The 15,544-nt window shown below is 40.0% G+C and overlaps 1 protein-coding gene across 3 annotated transcripts in view; it reads left to right on the top strand.

Annotated features, from left to right (window-relative positions):
- Positions 1 to 7,215, top strand: part of Ar (androgen receptor) — a 175,306-nt gene extending 168,091 nt beyond the window's left edge. Inside the window, exons 8-9 of one of the 3 annotated variants that reach the window (XR_011705582.1) lie at positions 638 to 3,795; positions 5,516 to 7,215. Coding sequence is in view for 1 of the 3 variants with exons in the window: in XM_027935871.3 (XP_027791672.2) it covers positions 638 to 793 (156 nt within the window). In the remaining 2 variants the exon portion in view is untranslated. Of the gene's footprint in view, positions 1 to 637 lie in introns of all 3 variants that reach the window. The other 2 variants (XR_011705581.1, XM_027935871.3) reach the window with 2 other exon arrangements.
- The last annotated feature ends 8,329 nt before the right edge of the window (positions 7,216 to 15,544 follow it).

Here is a 15,544-nt window from a genome sequence, read left to right as displayed (position 1 = left end):
TGAGTGTGGTCCAGGAAGAAAATGCGATGGAGAAGAAAGGAACTCAGGTCACAGTGTTCCAGCTGGATGTTGTGAAAGGGGTGGAGGAGTGAATAGAGCAGTTGGGACTCAGAGAAGAAGCTTAAAGCACATGAATTCTCTAGTCAGACAAGATAGACCTGGATATTTTTCACCTCTTCCTTGAGTCATGTGCATGTGAATTTGCCTCTGTGTGTGGTGTGGTGTGTGTGTGTGTGTGTGTGTGTGTGAGAGAGAGAGAGAGAGAGAGAGAGAGAGAGAGAGAGAGAGAGAGAGAAATGGGAAATGGGGGGCCTGTACTGTGGAAGAGGAACACCCAGTTCTGAGTCACAGAGCTTGCAATGGTGTAAGAGATCTCTTGGGAGCCCCCAATGACTCCCCAGAGACAATTTAATACACACACACACACACACACACACACATATACACACCACACCACACACAGAGGCAAATTCACATGCAAGACACACACACAGGCAAATTCACTCATGGGGCAGGACCAAGGATAGACAAGGGGACATAAATGCTAAAAGTCTTGGAAATCAGAGGTGGGGGTAGAGTCTGGCAGAAATAACTCCTTATCAACCTTGTTTTCTCTTTCTCTTACTGTCCCCTGCAGATTGCAAGAGAGCTGCATCAGTTCACTTTTGACCTGCTAATCAAGTCCCACATGGTGAGCGTGGACTTTCCGGAAATGATGGCAGAGATCATCTCTGTTCAAGTGCCCAAGATCCTTTCTGGGAAAGTCAAGCCCATCTATTTCCATACACAGTGAAGCTTTGGAAGCCCCCATTTTCCTCCCCCACCTCACTCCCCTTTTCCAATGTCTTCTGCCTGTTATAACTCTGCACTACTTCTCTGCAGTGCCTTGGGGAATTTCCTCTATTGATGTACAGTCTGTCATGAACACGTTCCTGAGTTCTATTTGCTGGGCTTTTTTTTTTTTCTCTTTTCCTTCTTGCCTCCCTTTCTCATCCTCCATGGCAACTTCACACTCTGCTCCCTGTTGTGGCTCCTATCTGTGTTTTGAATGGTGTTGTATTTCTTTAAATCTGAGATGATCCTCATGTGGCCCAGTGTCAGGTTGTGCTTGTTTACAGCACTGTGCTGTGTGCCAACCACACAAACATTTACTTACCTTATGCCACGGGAAGTTTAGCAAGCTAAAAGTGTCTGAGGAAAAACAAACTAACAAACAGAAAACAAAAAAAAAATTAAAAATAAAAAAAAAAACCTGAGAGGACATTTTCCTCAAAATAAATAAATTAATAAGCAGAAATCCCCAAAGAAGCCAACAAGTCACTAGAAGGTAAAAATTGCAGGTCCGCGGGGAGTCACTGTTTTTGTTCATCCTCTCCCTCCAGGAAGACTTTAGCTTTTCCCAGTGACTATTGCCATTAAAGGACAGGGTGACCCCAGAGAGGATCTGGGGGCACAGAGAGAGGAGGAAACAAGTAGGGCAGTTGGATCACCAGTACCTGCCCACAGCCTTGGTCCCTGAGGGCTAGACTGCTCAACTGCAGTGCAATTCATTATACTGAAAATGTGCTTCTTGTTTGAAAACTTGTCTGCATGTGAATGCCTTCCCCCTCAAACCCTTCTCTCTCTCTCAACCTCTGCCTCCACCCTCCAATCAAATTTCAGTAGCTTTTCAAAGAACTTCAAATGAAGTGTTCTCTTTAGCCTAAACTTGACCACTTCCACTGAAGAGTCAGATCAGTGAGAAGGAGAGGAGAGATCTGACCCGTTGGAAGGATCCTATAAATTCCAGTTCTGCTTTCCCATGCGTGATCCAGGGAGGAGCTTGCATCTGGAGTCAGAGAAGAAGGAAGTGATGGCTTGGCTGTTCTGCTTAGGAGACAGTACAGTTGATCCCTTGATGCTACCTTCTTTACCTCCACCTTTAAAAGACCTATGGACTCTATGTGGCCACAAGCTCCCTCCACCCTTCCTTGAGTGTTTTGTAGGCCACACTGCATTTCAGTCATGGTGGTAAAGCTTATTCACTTCTTTAGGCATGTTCACCGATTGTCTGCTAAGATCCCTCCACACTATGAAGGCTAGCCCTGACATCTGTCTCTAGATGCTTGTAGTCTCAGACATCTTACCAAGTGTCTCTAATCAACATTTAGTTTGTTGGAGCCCTTAGAGAAACCCAAAAGAAGGCATCGAAGGGATCAGACAAACTGGGTGTCTTGCCCTTGTCATCCAGAGATGAAACTCTCCAATAAATGGAGACATATCTACTTCCTTCTTCAAAGCAGCTAAAGGGGCTACCCAGATCAAGGTGGAATACCAGGGTTAGAAGAATGAAGACACTAAATCCAGAAAACCTGAAATGCTCTCCTTGCCACCCAGCATATCTGCCTGAAGAACTCATGGCAATAAGCAAGCAGACACCAAGAAAAGACTTTGACTATTAAATAAAGCCTTCAGAGGCAAAGCCTAAAGTCAGAATGGCACAAGTTTACTCAGCCCCCTCCTCTGCTGCTGACCCTGGGCTCTGACATTGACCATAGTTACTCAGATTCCCCACCATTGTTGCTACCTCTATGTCAGAGGGGCATGCAAGACCAATGAGACTCTCTACAGAACCATTGCTTCCTTTGGAAAGGTCTGGCTGTTGTGGCACTGATAAATAGGCTGCCACCCATAAACTCAGGGTATGCCCCTGGATCACTGGTTTCATATAGTCCTTTGGCACACCTCTGTTCTCTGGACTTTGTTCCCCAACCCTGAATGTGGGGTGGGGAGGATGTTCACCTACTTTCTCTTCTTGGCCCCTGCCTCCTCAATTAGCTCCTAACATCACTGGATAAACTCAAAAAATCAAGGGCCAGTCACCAAGCTGCCCATTTTAGTTGGTTTATTCTGCTGGTTGAGAAGATAGTTTTCTGAGTGACATGATACTATTCACATGAGTTTCCGTCCCTGATTTCTGTGTTGATATTAATAGCCAAAGGAACTTGCAAAACAGCTTCTTTAAATAACAAGGGAGAAAGGAATCTAACATGAGTGATATGCCAATCCAAGACTGGTGGACAAAAACTGAAGCTGATAGGTTCCTTTCTGGGATAGGCTAGATTCTGATTTTCTTTGTGATGACACCATCTGGCCTATGTACAGGATCACTTTTTAGCTGTCTTAGACAGAAAAAAATAACATCCACGACTCCTTTCAGTTAAGCTAGGTTACACTTTAATAGTTACTTTACATCTGTTTTGATTTTCATCTTTTGTGGCACACGGATTCAATTATATCATTCTAATACCTCTCCTTGTAAATACTAGAGGCTCTCCTTTCCATTTCTCTATCAAATTTTTCATCTTTATGGATTTCCCAGTCTTGACTTTTGTCTTCATGAATATATGTTTTTCATTTGCAAAAGCCAAAAATCAGTGAAACAGCAGTGTAGTTGAAAGCAACAACAATTGGATTACTCTGAATTTCCAAATGACAAAAATAGGGAAAAAGAGCCTAAACAAGGCTTTAGGCCTACTGATTCTGCACTGGGGTTTGAGTGAGCAGAGGAGGTATTAGCTTGGCTTGGTTCTCCCACAGCTGAAAGAAGAATACTTTTTTTTTTCTTTTGGTCATTGATATTCCAACCAGTGTGACTGACAGAAGTCTCATTTCACATGCACTCTACAAACAGAGTTGATGTGGTTGGTACACTGTGCTCACCTGTGAAGGACTGGCCACCCAGACCCACTCACCTGGTGAGCTAGAAGATGAGGATCACTCACCGGACAAGTCAAGGGGACCATCTCCAAAGAGGTGTGCAGTGTTTGATGGGGATGTAAAGTGAGAAAGAGAAAAAGAGGGAGTATCGTGGAGAAGGCCCCATCTGTGCTGGGCAGCAGATAGCTGCCAAGGTCACGAACTCTAGTCAAAGAAGAGAGTCGTGTGGCAGTTTCAGCCCATTCATTGGGCAGCTCACTGGGTCTGGCCTCTGAGCTGATGTGGGGGTTGAATTCTTTTTCCTTAGATTTTCTATGCCACATACAATATCGTTGTTCTTGGAAAGTTCATTATTTTTTTTAAATTACCTTACTCTGAGAAAGGGAGTTTTTGAAGGATTCTGTCATATATCTTTGAAAAAAAGAAAATCAGTAATGCATATATTTTTATGTATGTTCACTGGCACTAAAAAAAAAAAGAAAGAAAAAAAGTTTCACTCTGTCCTTTGGGTAGTTGCTGAGGTTAATTGTTCAGGTAATGAAATAATGTGCTGATGCTCAAATCCCTCTCTGTCCATACTCTACTTCTACATACATGTAGACATATATAAACAATATATTTGTATTTGACTTGTACTTTCAAGAAAATGTCCACCATCCACATGACACTGACACTACACAAATGACCTACCTTTGAGCTTTGAGTAGCTTCTAAGTGTTTGTTTCATTAGGCACAGCACAGACGTGGCCTTTCCCCCTTCTCTCCCTTGATATCCAGCAGGGCACAAAGGCCCAAGCCACCCCTGTCCCCCTCCTTAGCCGTATGCCAGTGCTGCACTTCAGGAGACTCTCTCCAGACAGCCCAGTAAATATCCCTGCATGACCCCTGCATAGTCCTGGAAAAGCAAGAGGCTGACTACTGATTATTCTGTGCCAGTTGCCCAGGTGAGAGGGCTCTGGGCCGAGGGCATCGCTTTAGTGCTTAACCCACTTTTAGGGGGTTCACACGAACCAGGAATGCCAAAGCACCACATCAAATCCCAACTTAAAGTCAAAAGAAGCCATTTTACATGTGAAATTTCTTGGAAAAGGAAGTTCCTACCCCTGTTGCTTTTATAGGCAGATCTGTTCTCACCACTGATCTCTTTGAAAAAATTTTGAAAGCAGTTTTTTAAAAAAAGACAGAAAAAGAGATGAAAGCATCACATTATGTAACCAAAGATTACATTGTATCTGCTAAGATACCAAAATTTTTAAGGGCAGGGAGGGAGCAAGCATTAGTGCCTCTTTGGTAAGCTATCCAAAGACAGACTAAAGGACTTTCCTGGTGACTGACTTCTAAGAGTTTTGTGGGATTTTTTTCCCTTCACAAAATAATATTTAGAAGAGTTGAAGATAATTTGGAAAAAAAATGGGATTCTGGGTCCTTCATTAAGTGATTTTATAAGCAGAAGTAGCTTTCCTTTAGTAGTTGCTGAGCAAATTCTTGAAGCTCCATCATTGCATGGTTGGAAATGGAGCTGGTCTTGGCCACTGTGTTTGCTAGTGCCCATGTTAGTTTATCTGAAGATGTGAAGCCCTTGCTGAGAAGGGGAGCATTTAAAGGACTAGATTTTGCACTAGAAGGACAGCAGGCAGAAACCCTCATTTCTGCCCAGTTTGGACAGCACAAAAAGTTCTCTGCAGTTTAAGGCAGAAGGTTGAAATATATTGTAAATGAGTATTTGTTTCCGTGTTTCAAAATTGAATTATATATATAGAGATATAAAGTGTTCTAATAGCTTTACCTTTCTCTGCACCTTTATATTTGGTTCCAGGTCATATCTGATGCCATGTACTTGTGAGAGAGGCTGCAGTTACATTTTGGAAGCTCTCTCAGAATGGACAAGACACCTGGATTGATCAGATAACTAAAAGATCTCTGCCCCTATTGGGCCTGATGCACAGGCCTTGCAAAGGGGTAGAGGGGGGAAAAGGGTAGGGTATGTGATGTATTGCACTTTACTTGCCTAAGACAGATGAATGTGGAAAGGGTGGTGAAGACTCATTGGACCTGGCTATTTACCATAGGGAATACCCAGACATGGGGTCAAAAGCCCACCTGAATGATTGGCCAATGGCCCCCTGATGGGACCTGAGTTATTGGAAGAACAAAGGGTATTCCTTGGTCTTCAACATTCTTGTGAGAGAAAGGCAGTTGCCTGTAGTTGGGAACCTGGAGCAAGTGCTCCATCTTTCAACCAATTCTCTCCCCTGCGATTGAGGTGCTCTTGCTACTGGGTGTCTGTGTGCTCTAATTCTGGTTTTGGATATGTTTTGTAAAGATTTTGAAAATTGAAAATGTGTTTTTCTCTGTTAAAACTTGTCAGTGTACTAGAAATTGTATCTCTGTAGGTAAAGGTCCATCCCTGCCCATGGGTAGAGGTGTTTTTCTTCAATTAAGAGTTTGACGCTGGGGTCTGTTGCCCAGAGCCTCCCAACCCTCAACCATTTCTAGGTGAAGGCAGAAAAATCCACATTGGTTATTCCTCTTCAGACATTTCAGCCAAGATCACACATCACTTGGAATTCTCCTAGTCCCCAAAAGAATGGTAGATATTTGAATCTAGCGGGTGGACTTTCAGAGTGAATAACAGCTTTTGACTGAGCTTTAATGTGACTCTATTAAATTTGGTTGGAAAGTATGTATTGATTGATTTTCAGTCCCAATTCATTATAACAGAGGTTCTGCTTCCTTTCCTTGATTCACTTGTCTTTTAGCCTTTTTGGAATTAAATAAGAAGCCATGGAATAGGTGACCCTTGTGGCCCAAAACAGTTCTCACATAATCTACTTGGCAAAGACCATTACGTAGTTGCATATTCCATTGACCCCCAAAGACTGGAACATACACATACGCATACCCAAAGGAAAAACTCTTCCAAAATGTTGCTGTTTCTCTGGTGGTGCCCTCCTTGGCTGCTGCCTCACAGTCTGGGTCCCTGTAACAGGCCAAGCTAGCAGTCTCTCTCAACCTTAGCCCTTGGTGCTAACTGTCCTGCAGTGAAGTGCCTATGGGGTTGTTCTATTTCAGAAGCCACTTGGGTGCTGAGAGCAGCCACCACTGGAATGACCCAAGAAAAGAAAAGAGTGCCCCCTTAACCACCCAGTGACATCTTTCTGCTTTTCCCTAGACTGGACATTGATTAGGGAGTGTCTCGGACATAACATTCTTGTGCTGTCCTTGAGATTAATTTGGCAGCCCAAGGGAGCAGACTATATAACCAGAGATAAGAATTAATTTTCAATGTTGAGAGGAAAATGAGAGAGAGCATTATTCAAAATAATTTTAAAAGAAACAAATTAATTTTGCTTGAAAGTTCTTTCAATGGGGCTTCAGTTCTTACAGTGGCACTTAGCCTCAACTGGGCAGCAGGACCAGCCACAAGCGCTAGTGTTCTGTTCTCTTTTTGTAATCTTGAAATCTTTTGTTGCTCTAAATACAATTAAAAATGGCAGAAACTTGTTTGTTGGAATACATGTGTGACTCTGGGTTTGTCTCTGCGCCTGCTTTCAGAAATGTCATCCATTTTATAAAATATTGGCTGGCTGGTCTGCCAGTGAAAACTTGGCCACAGCCCCTGTTGTGGCTGCAGGCTCAAGTTATTGTTAACAAAAGGACCCGAGAAAAGCTGCTAATGTCCTCTTATCACCGTTGTTAATTTGCTAAAACATAAAACAATCTAAAATTTCAGATGAATGTCATCAGAGTTCTTTTAATTAGCTCTTTTTATTGGCTGCTTTTATTGAAGTTGAGAGTTGGTATCATGCCCAGTGGCCTTTTATGCTACTCTGATTTTCATATATTTGTAACAATCTTCACACAGGGGTTATGAATTTGCCTTGCATTGACCTTAGCATAGGCTAACCTGGGACCACCAAAATCACAAAGGATCTGGGCTACAAAGCACAGATGGGCACTGGAAGCCCATCACAACCTTTTACACACACACACACAAAAAAAACCTGAGTTTAACAGCCTGAAGAGAGCTGCATAAAGCCCAGCTGCTCACCCTCATCCTCATCCTAGTGGGAGTATAAATTAATGGCATCACTGCCCAGTTAGAGCCAAGTTTCAGATAAAGAATGGGCACATTTGCCTCCTTACTTTTTCCAGGGTCGTACCATCTTTGACCATGCAGGTAAAATCCAAGTCAGCCTTCTTTTGTGTTCTTCAGTTCAAGCAAGGTCCCTTCCTGTTGCCTCTTGGCGCAAATGAGATGAGATTCCCAAATTGGATTTCTAGGCTTGATAGAGGCCATAGATGAGGTGTGACAGGTATCTTAGAGAATAATAAGAAAAGTCTCTATGCCTCAGTGTCCTCACCTGTGAAGGATGGTTACAATGCCTCCCTCCCAGGCTGAATTGGGGATCCACTGAGAACATATGTGACACAGCTGGTGGGCTATTTTCTCTGGCTATGCTCCCTGTTAAAATGCCAGAACCCCTGAGAGAGATTCCACATTGAACCATGTTTATCATTGACCACCTCAGAGACAGGGATTTTTCCTGAGATCAGCATGTGATGGAGAGGAGCACAAAACAAAACAAAAACCCAAAACAACAGAGATTGCTGAGATGTGTGTTTGTGTATCTAAGTTACAGAGAAAGAGGATGTATGTGTTTGTGGGTTATATGTGTAAATCAGAGCCTGCCTCCAGAGAATCCCCCTGAGAATCATTGCTTAGGTCCTCTTCTATTGCATCTACAGAGTATGATCTAAAAGCAGCTCTACTTGGCTTCACTCATCAAGACAGCAACTCTAAATCAGCTCCTGTCTAAACAGACAAGGTGGCTAGCATCTATCATAGATTTTTCCAAAGAGTAGAAAAATACAGAAGTCAGGGTGTCAGAGGACACTTAAACTGTTGAAAAAAAAAGCCTAGAGGCAGGAATCCTGTATTTTCTCATGGCTAGGCAACAAATGCTTAATGAGGATTCTGGCCTGCTGTTCACTGTATGATACTAAGCAGTCCTCTGCTCTTTTCTGGACCTCAGTTTTCTTGTCTATAAAATCAATGTGTGTTGGAAGGTATGGACAGCTAGATGAGATGAGAATCCCCTGCCAGTGTGGATACCATGGTTACTGCAAACTATGATATTTGGCTTTATCCTGACCTAAAAGGAAAAGAAGGGGACTTTTACTACCACTCGAATACAATTTTGTAGTTAGAATCCTTATGTTTGTACTTAACAAACTTTTACAGAACAAATCAGGGGCAGAGAGTCAAAAAGCAATTGAGTCTTGTGTAAAAGATGCTATCCATTCCTTGGTGGGTGAAGGAAGGGCTTAAAAGTAAGATAATTTGTTTACCACTGAGTTCATCTCATAAATGACAGAGATAAGAAGGACTTAATCCATGCACTATCTGTACCTTCAGTGAGTTTACAGTCTATTAAATGCTTTAGGCCAGACCAGGCTGGAAATTCAACTTATCTATGCAACCCCCAATCCTTCCACATCCTTCCCTCCAAAGAAATTAGGATTATTTTCAATTTAGTGTTGCTGCCTTTAGAGCTAACAAGGATCTTAAGTGTTGTCTACAACAAATTTCTCATACTTCACATGAGAAAACTGGGTCAAAATACTTACTGAATGTGATTGTAAACTAATGCCTGTGGCCCGGGGCAACCCCAGAGCCCCCACTTCATGATCCTCCTCTCATGAATTCAGGCAGCTTGTCAAGGAAGTGGGACGTCTGAGAAGGCTTACCATTCCCTGGCATACAGATTCAGAACCTTGAGGAGAGAGCTTCCACCCCTTGTGTGGCTCCCATGTGTGCAAACCAACACTCTTCACCCCAATCTCTACCCTGGCAGGTAGAAGATAAGGGGAGATTTCTAGTGAAATCTAGGCTGTGACCCAAGTTGAATGAAGATGGGGCTGCAGAAGAGAAAAGTGCATTCTTTCTCACAGGAAAGACAGCAGCCTTGTAAGGGAAACTGAAAATAGGGAGGAGTTTGAAGGATGGTATCACTATCAGAAATGAGGATAGAAAAGGAGGCCTTAGCAAAGCCAGCCTTCATCCCCAAAATAAATGGGAGACATAGAAGCCCTTGCTAGCATTGCATTTCACAGAATAATCTGACACATAATCTCATCTAAATCTCATAACATCCTGAGAAGGTAAGCAGGTTAGTGATCAACTGGTTTGTACAGAGGAAAACTGAGGCTCATCAAGGTGAAGTGATTTGTCCAAGGCTGCTGTTAAATAATTGATAACCTGAAGTCTAAAGTCTCCTGATTATCAGTCTCCATTCTGGTTTCCAGAAGCCCGAATCTCCAGATTCCCAATCTCCATCTCCTCACATCATACCAATCTGTCCAAGACCCCATATTCTGCCATTGCAATTCTTTTTTTGGAATGCCCATGTCTCTAAGATAACAGCATTCATTGCCTACTACCCCATCTACACTTGTCATGGCCTTCCTAGGGTAATATTCCCTGTCATGGGGCCCCAAATTGGCAGGCAAGAAACCTCAGAGAGCAAAGGTAGCATCATCTTAAGAGGTAATGGCTGTGGTAAATCAGGTAAATTAGTGCTCAGTGGGTTGTGGAGCTTCATTCACCCAAACAAATAGGAAATGAGGAAATGCCAAGGAGAAGAGACAGCATTTCAATTTCCTAGAGAGGTGACATCTGACTCTGGCCTTCAACAACAAGATAAAATTTCCCAGAAGAAGAAGGTATCTTGCTTGTCAGGCAATCAGAGCTGAGAGAATACCATGCAGTAGAGGTAAGAGAGAGTGTGGCTTCTATTTTGGTGTAGTCAAAGTGTATGGGAACTGGTAGGGAGTAATTAGAACTGAATCTGAGCTTGTATGTCCTATTAAGAAGTAGAATATCTTCTGTAGGCCACTCATCTTCAATTGTCACATGTGAAATATAATGACCTTACATGTGACATGACCTCAGTCAGGGGAGCCAAGAGAGATGTGTGCAGTTCCTGACACACAGCTATCATCAGCTCATTTCTTTCCCATTTAAGAAGCAAATATAAGTGCAAGTGAGAATGACCATATTAAAAGGAAATATTTGGGGGCTGGGGTTGTGGCTCAGTGGTAGAGTGCTCGCCTAGCACATGGGAGGCCCTGGGTTCAATCCTCAGCACCATAAATAAATAAATAAATAAATAAATAAATAAAAATTATATTGTGTGCAACTACAAATAAAAAATATTTTTAAAAGGAAACATTAGAACATCCTATCATATTTTAAGAAAGTTATCCATGAACTTCAGTATGTAAAATACTATTAACAATTATTTGCCACCCCTCACAACTGATTATATAACAGCAGTTGAGATAACCAAGATGTTTTTTGTTTTGTTTTGTTTTCTGTTTTTTCTTTTGTTTTTTTTTAAGAAAGCTGTAACATAATAAGTTTGAGGAGGTGAAAACTATGCTAAAAGTTATTATGTGAGAATAATATAATAGAAAGTGAAGCAGAGAGTGATTCAAGGGCAAAATTAACAGTGATGCTGATGGCCACAACAACATAAATAAAATGTATTGCAAGTTTACTGTGTGTCAAGAAAAGTGTATATAATTGTCATATCAACCCAATGAGTCCAGCCCAGTTGCCTCCTTATATAGATAAGGAAACTGAAGCCCTGACCCAACATTATTTCTGGATTAGACCCAAGATTATATCTAAGTAATAAAGCCTAAATTCAAACTCAAGATTATTGCAAAAGATTATGATCTTGGTCACTACATCATTCTTAAAAGGCTGACTGCTTTTCTCAAAGCCTTTGAAAAGAGGCCCAGGAAACTCAAAAGCAGGCAGTATTATGAGCAGGAATAAAGAAGGAACTATATCAAAATGTAATTATCTTCAAAACCACCCACGTACAAAAAAGAGTTATGTCTGGTGTACATGACCTCACAAATTCCCACACGGCCTCTTCCCCAAAATTCAGATGACTCGTACTGGGAGAAAAAATGTTCTTTTCTACCCTACCATCTTCTAAATGTCTTATAAATGCACTTGCCCCTCCTTTCTGTCTGGTTAGAGGTATCTGGGTACAGCAGAAAGCTGGATAATCAAAGAATCTGTGAATATATTTGTCTATAAATGCAGGCATGGGAAAAGAGCATTGGATCAGGAGTCAGGTTACCTACCAGCTTCTGTCACTAACTGGCAGATAAAATTATGTAGAACCTTTCTCTTTGCTAGGACTCAATCTCACCTTCTGTACAGCAAGGAAGATAAAGAAAAACCTTATTTAGTTCAGCTTTAACTTGCTTTCTTAGACTATGAAATTGTTGGCAAAAACCCAAAATTGTCCCACTTCATCTTACTCTAATTTCTATAATCCTGTGCCTAATTTGTTTTTCACTACAAATTTAACCTAGGGAAGTTCAACCACTGAGTCTTATTATCCCCATCCCTTTTTATATTTATTTTGAGACAGGATCCCACTAAGTTGCTTAAGGCCTCATTAAATTACTAAGGCTGGCTTTGAACTTGCCATCATCCTGCCTCAGCACCCTGAGTCATTGAGATTACTGGTGTGCACCACCACCCCATTTTAAAATCCCATATTCTAAAAGAGAGCAATGATAGTTTGTTAGACTAGAAATATCTAGCCTCCAGCCTCCTGACTACACACCTAGTAATGTGTTGCTTATTGTTCCACAGCAGTCTCCACCCTATATCGCACCAACCTACCTGCTGCTCATACACACTTGTTGATCTTGGTGGGAATGTACTTCTAGCAATGATCTTTGGGCCATTCTGTACCTGGATTATACTACTATAGGTCAAACACCCTGCCAAATTTCCCATCTAGAGTACATGTGAGCAACTGTAGCTGATTGAAGGGTCTCTGAGATGGAGAAGGTATGGAGCTACAAGAACCAGAGTACAGGCAATACTATTGGATAAGCATTAATGCTCAAAGAGACCAGACCAAAGATTACCCTCTGGTAAGAGGACTATATATTTTACCATTTTTTGCTCACATAGTTTTCTCCATATGAAATGCCCTCCCCTATTTTTGCCTGGGCAAATCCTTCCTATCCATTGATGCTCAGCTCAAAAAACAGCTCCAGTATATTTTTCCTAATTTCTGAAACTGGAAATTAACCCTCTGTGCTTTAAACTTCAAACTTCCCTCTCTGAAGATCAAACAACTACTTTGGTTTGCAGTTCATTTATAAAAGCAACCCACTGCCATCTAAGTAATGCTTTATAGCTTGTAGTACTTCAATATCTACTGTGTCACTGAAGACTCACAGGAACCCTATAAGGAAAGCAGGGCAGAAATTATTAATACTGCTGTAAAATATGAGACAAGAAGGAAGCATTGTTATTTTAGAAGTTGGCCATAGAGCTTTATTTATAATAGTATGTCTTACTAGATACTCTGATGGCTCTCCCCCCCAAAATTAACTAAATTTCCTAGTGAAATTAAAAAGATAATATTTTAAAATTTATCACTGCATTAATATGTTAGTAAGGAATCCTGAAAGGTAATAATAGAAATAAAATCAGTAGCTATGTAGTGTGACCAGTTAGATATTGCCCTGAAATTTTTATCCAAACCTTGGGGATTCTGAATTTCTATTATAATTACTGTAAGAAATTAGAGGAATAGGAGATTAAAATTAGGGCCTGACCAAGGTATGGGATCTTATAAGAGACTTCCACATAAAGCTGACACCCTCAAAGGCCATATCCTCAGTGTAAGGGTAAATAAGTATTAAATCTGTGACACATGGATTTGTAGTCCTAATTTAAGACACATTTTCAGTGTCTTCAGAAAAACCAAAAGTAGAGATCTGAAAATCACCATTGGAATTGGCAAAAGCAAATGTTCTATGAAAAAATGCATCTTTCACCAGCCTCAAAAATTCCTACAGGTCCAAAGAAAAGGAGCATCTCACAAACAAAGGTTACAAAACATAAAGAGATAATCCATCCAGATTAAAATCCCAAGAAAAAAGAAATAACAGAATCAGATCCATAGACTTCAGAATGTAGAATCATCACACATAGAATATAAAATTAACTTTACTGGCAATGTTGATAGATATTTTAAAAATAATTGAAGTGTGAATAAGTGACAAAACCCCATAAATAACAATTAGTCTTACTGGGAAAATAACAAAATATAATGCTTAGAACTAACAAGTAAAATAGTGGAGCCAAAAATTATTGATAGATTAAAGAACAGGATATGTACAACTGTAGAAAGAATTAGGGAATTGGAAGATAGATGAGAACACAATTAATGATATACAAAAATATCCATTATAGTTAAGATTAGCATCCATAATGATAATAGTAGAAGTCATCAGTGGAAAATACTTGTAATGCGCTAAATATCTTTCAAAAAAGTTAAAATAATACATTTTAAAATCAATCCCATGCTAAAGGAAATTTTAAATGATGCACTTCAGAGTGAAGGAATACAATCTTAATGGAAGTTTTGAAATGCAAGAGGTAATACTGAGCAAAGATATTGGAAAACTTGTAGGTAAATCTAAAAATTCATTGAGTTTATACTAAAATAATAGTAATGTCTAACCTGTAGGACAATAGCAACATAAAATTAAAGACTTAGAATTAGAAAATAACTTATTGATTGGGATCATTACACTTAAAAATTCTAATATCCTTTAGTTTTTGAGGACAAAGAAAGATATTCATTGTTTATTTTTATTTAAATTGTTTTACTGATCATAAAAACACAAAATTGTACATACTAAGGAGGTTCCGTGTAAAAATGAAAATGACAAATATCTCAAGAAAGCTATTGTGGATAATCATTATCTGACATTTTGTAATTGCAACCTTATTGAGTATAAAGTAGTATCTCATTGTAGTTGTTGATATGCATTTCCTTGATGGTTGATGATGTAAGCATCTTTTCATGTCATTTTATTGGTCATCTGTATATCTCTCTTGTAGAAATTTCTATTCATATAATTTATCCATTTCCAGACTGAGTAATTTATCTTTTCACTATTGATATGTAATGTCTTTATATATTCTAGAAATAAGACCCTTAAGTGACTTGTAAAAATTTGCTTCATTCTGTGGGATGTCTTTCACTTTCTTGATAATGTCCTTTGGACTGAAAAAGCTTTTCATTTTGGTGATACCCATTCATTTATTATTTCTTTTGCTGCTTTTGATTTTAGAGTAATATCTAAGAAAACATTGCCTAATACAAGTTCAAAATATGTATGCCAATATTTTCTTATAAAATATGCTAAGTGAAGCTAGCCAATCCCTAAAAAACAAATGCCAAATGTCTTCTTTGATATAAGGAGGGCAACTAAGAACAGAGCAGGGAGGAAGAGCATGAGAAGAAGATTAACATTAAACAGGGATGAGAGGTGGGAGGGAAAGGGAGAGAGAAGGGAAATTGCATGGAAATGGAAGGAGACCCTCAGGGTTATACAAAATTACATTTAAAAGGAGGTGAGGGGAAAGGGGAAAAAATAAGAGAGAGAAATGAATTACAGTAGATGGGGTAGAGAGAGAAGACGGGAGGGGAGGGGGAGATAGTAGGGGATAGGAAAGGCAGCAAAATACAACATACACTAGTATGGCAGTATGTATAAACGTGGATGTGTAACTGATGTGATTCTGCAATTTGTATACGGGGTAAAAATGAGAGTTCATAATCTACTTGAATCAAATGTATGAAATATGATATGTCAAGAGCTTTCTAATGTTTTGAACACCTAATAAAAAATTTACAATTTTAGCTACTATATTTAGTCTTCGATGAATTTTAGTTAACTTTTGTATATTAAGTCCATTCTTTTGTATGTTAGTATCCAGTTGTCT

Source organism: Marmota flaviventris, chromosome X (genome assembly GCF_047511675.1).
Source record: "Marmota flaviventris isolate mMarFla1 chromosome X, mMarFla1.hap1, whole genome shotgun sequence".
NCBI lineage: Eukaryota > Metazoa > Chordata > Mammalia > Rodentia > Sciuridae > Marmota > Marmota flaviventris.
Note: the sequence above shows the minus strand (reverse complement) of the source record. Positions and strands in the feature narration are given on the sequence as shown.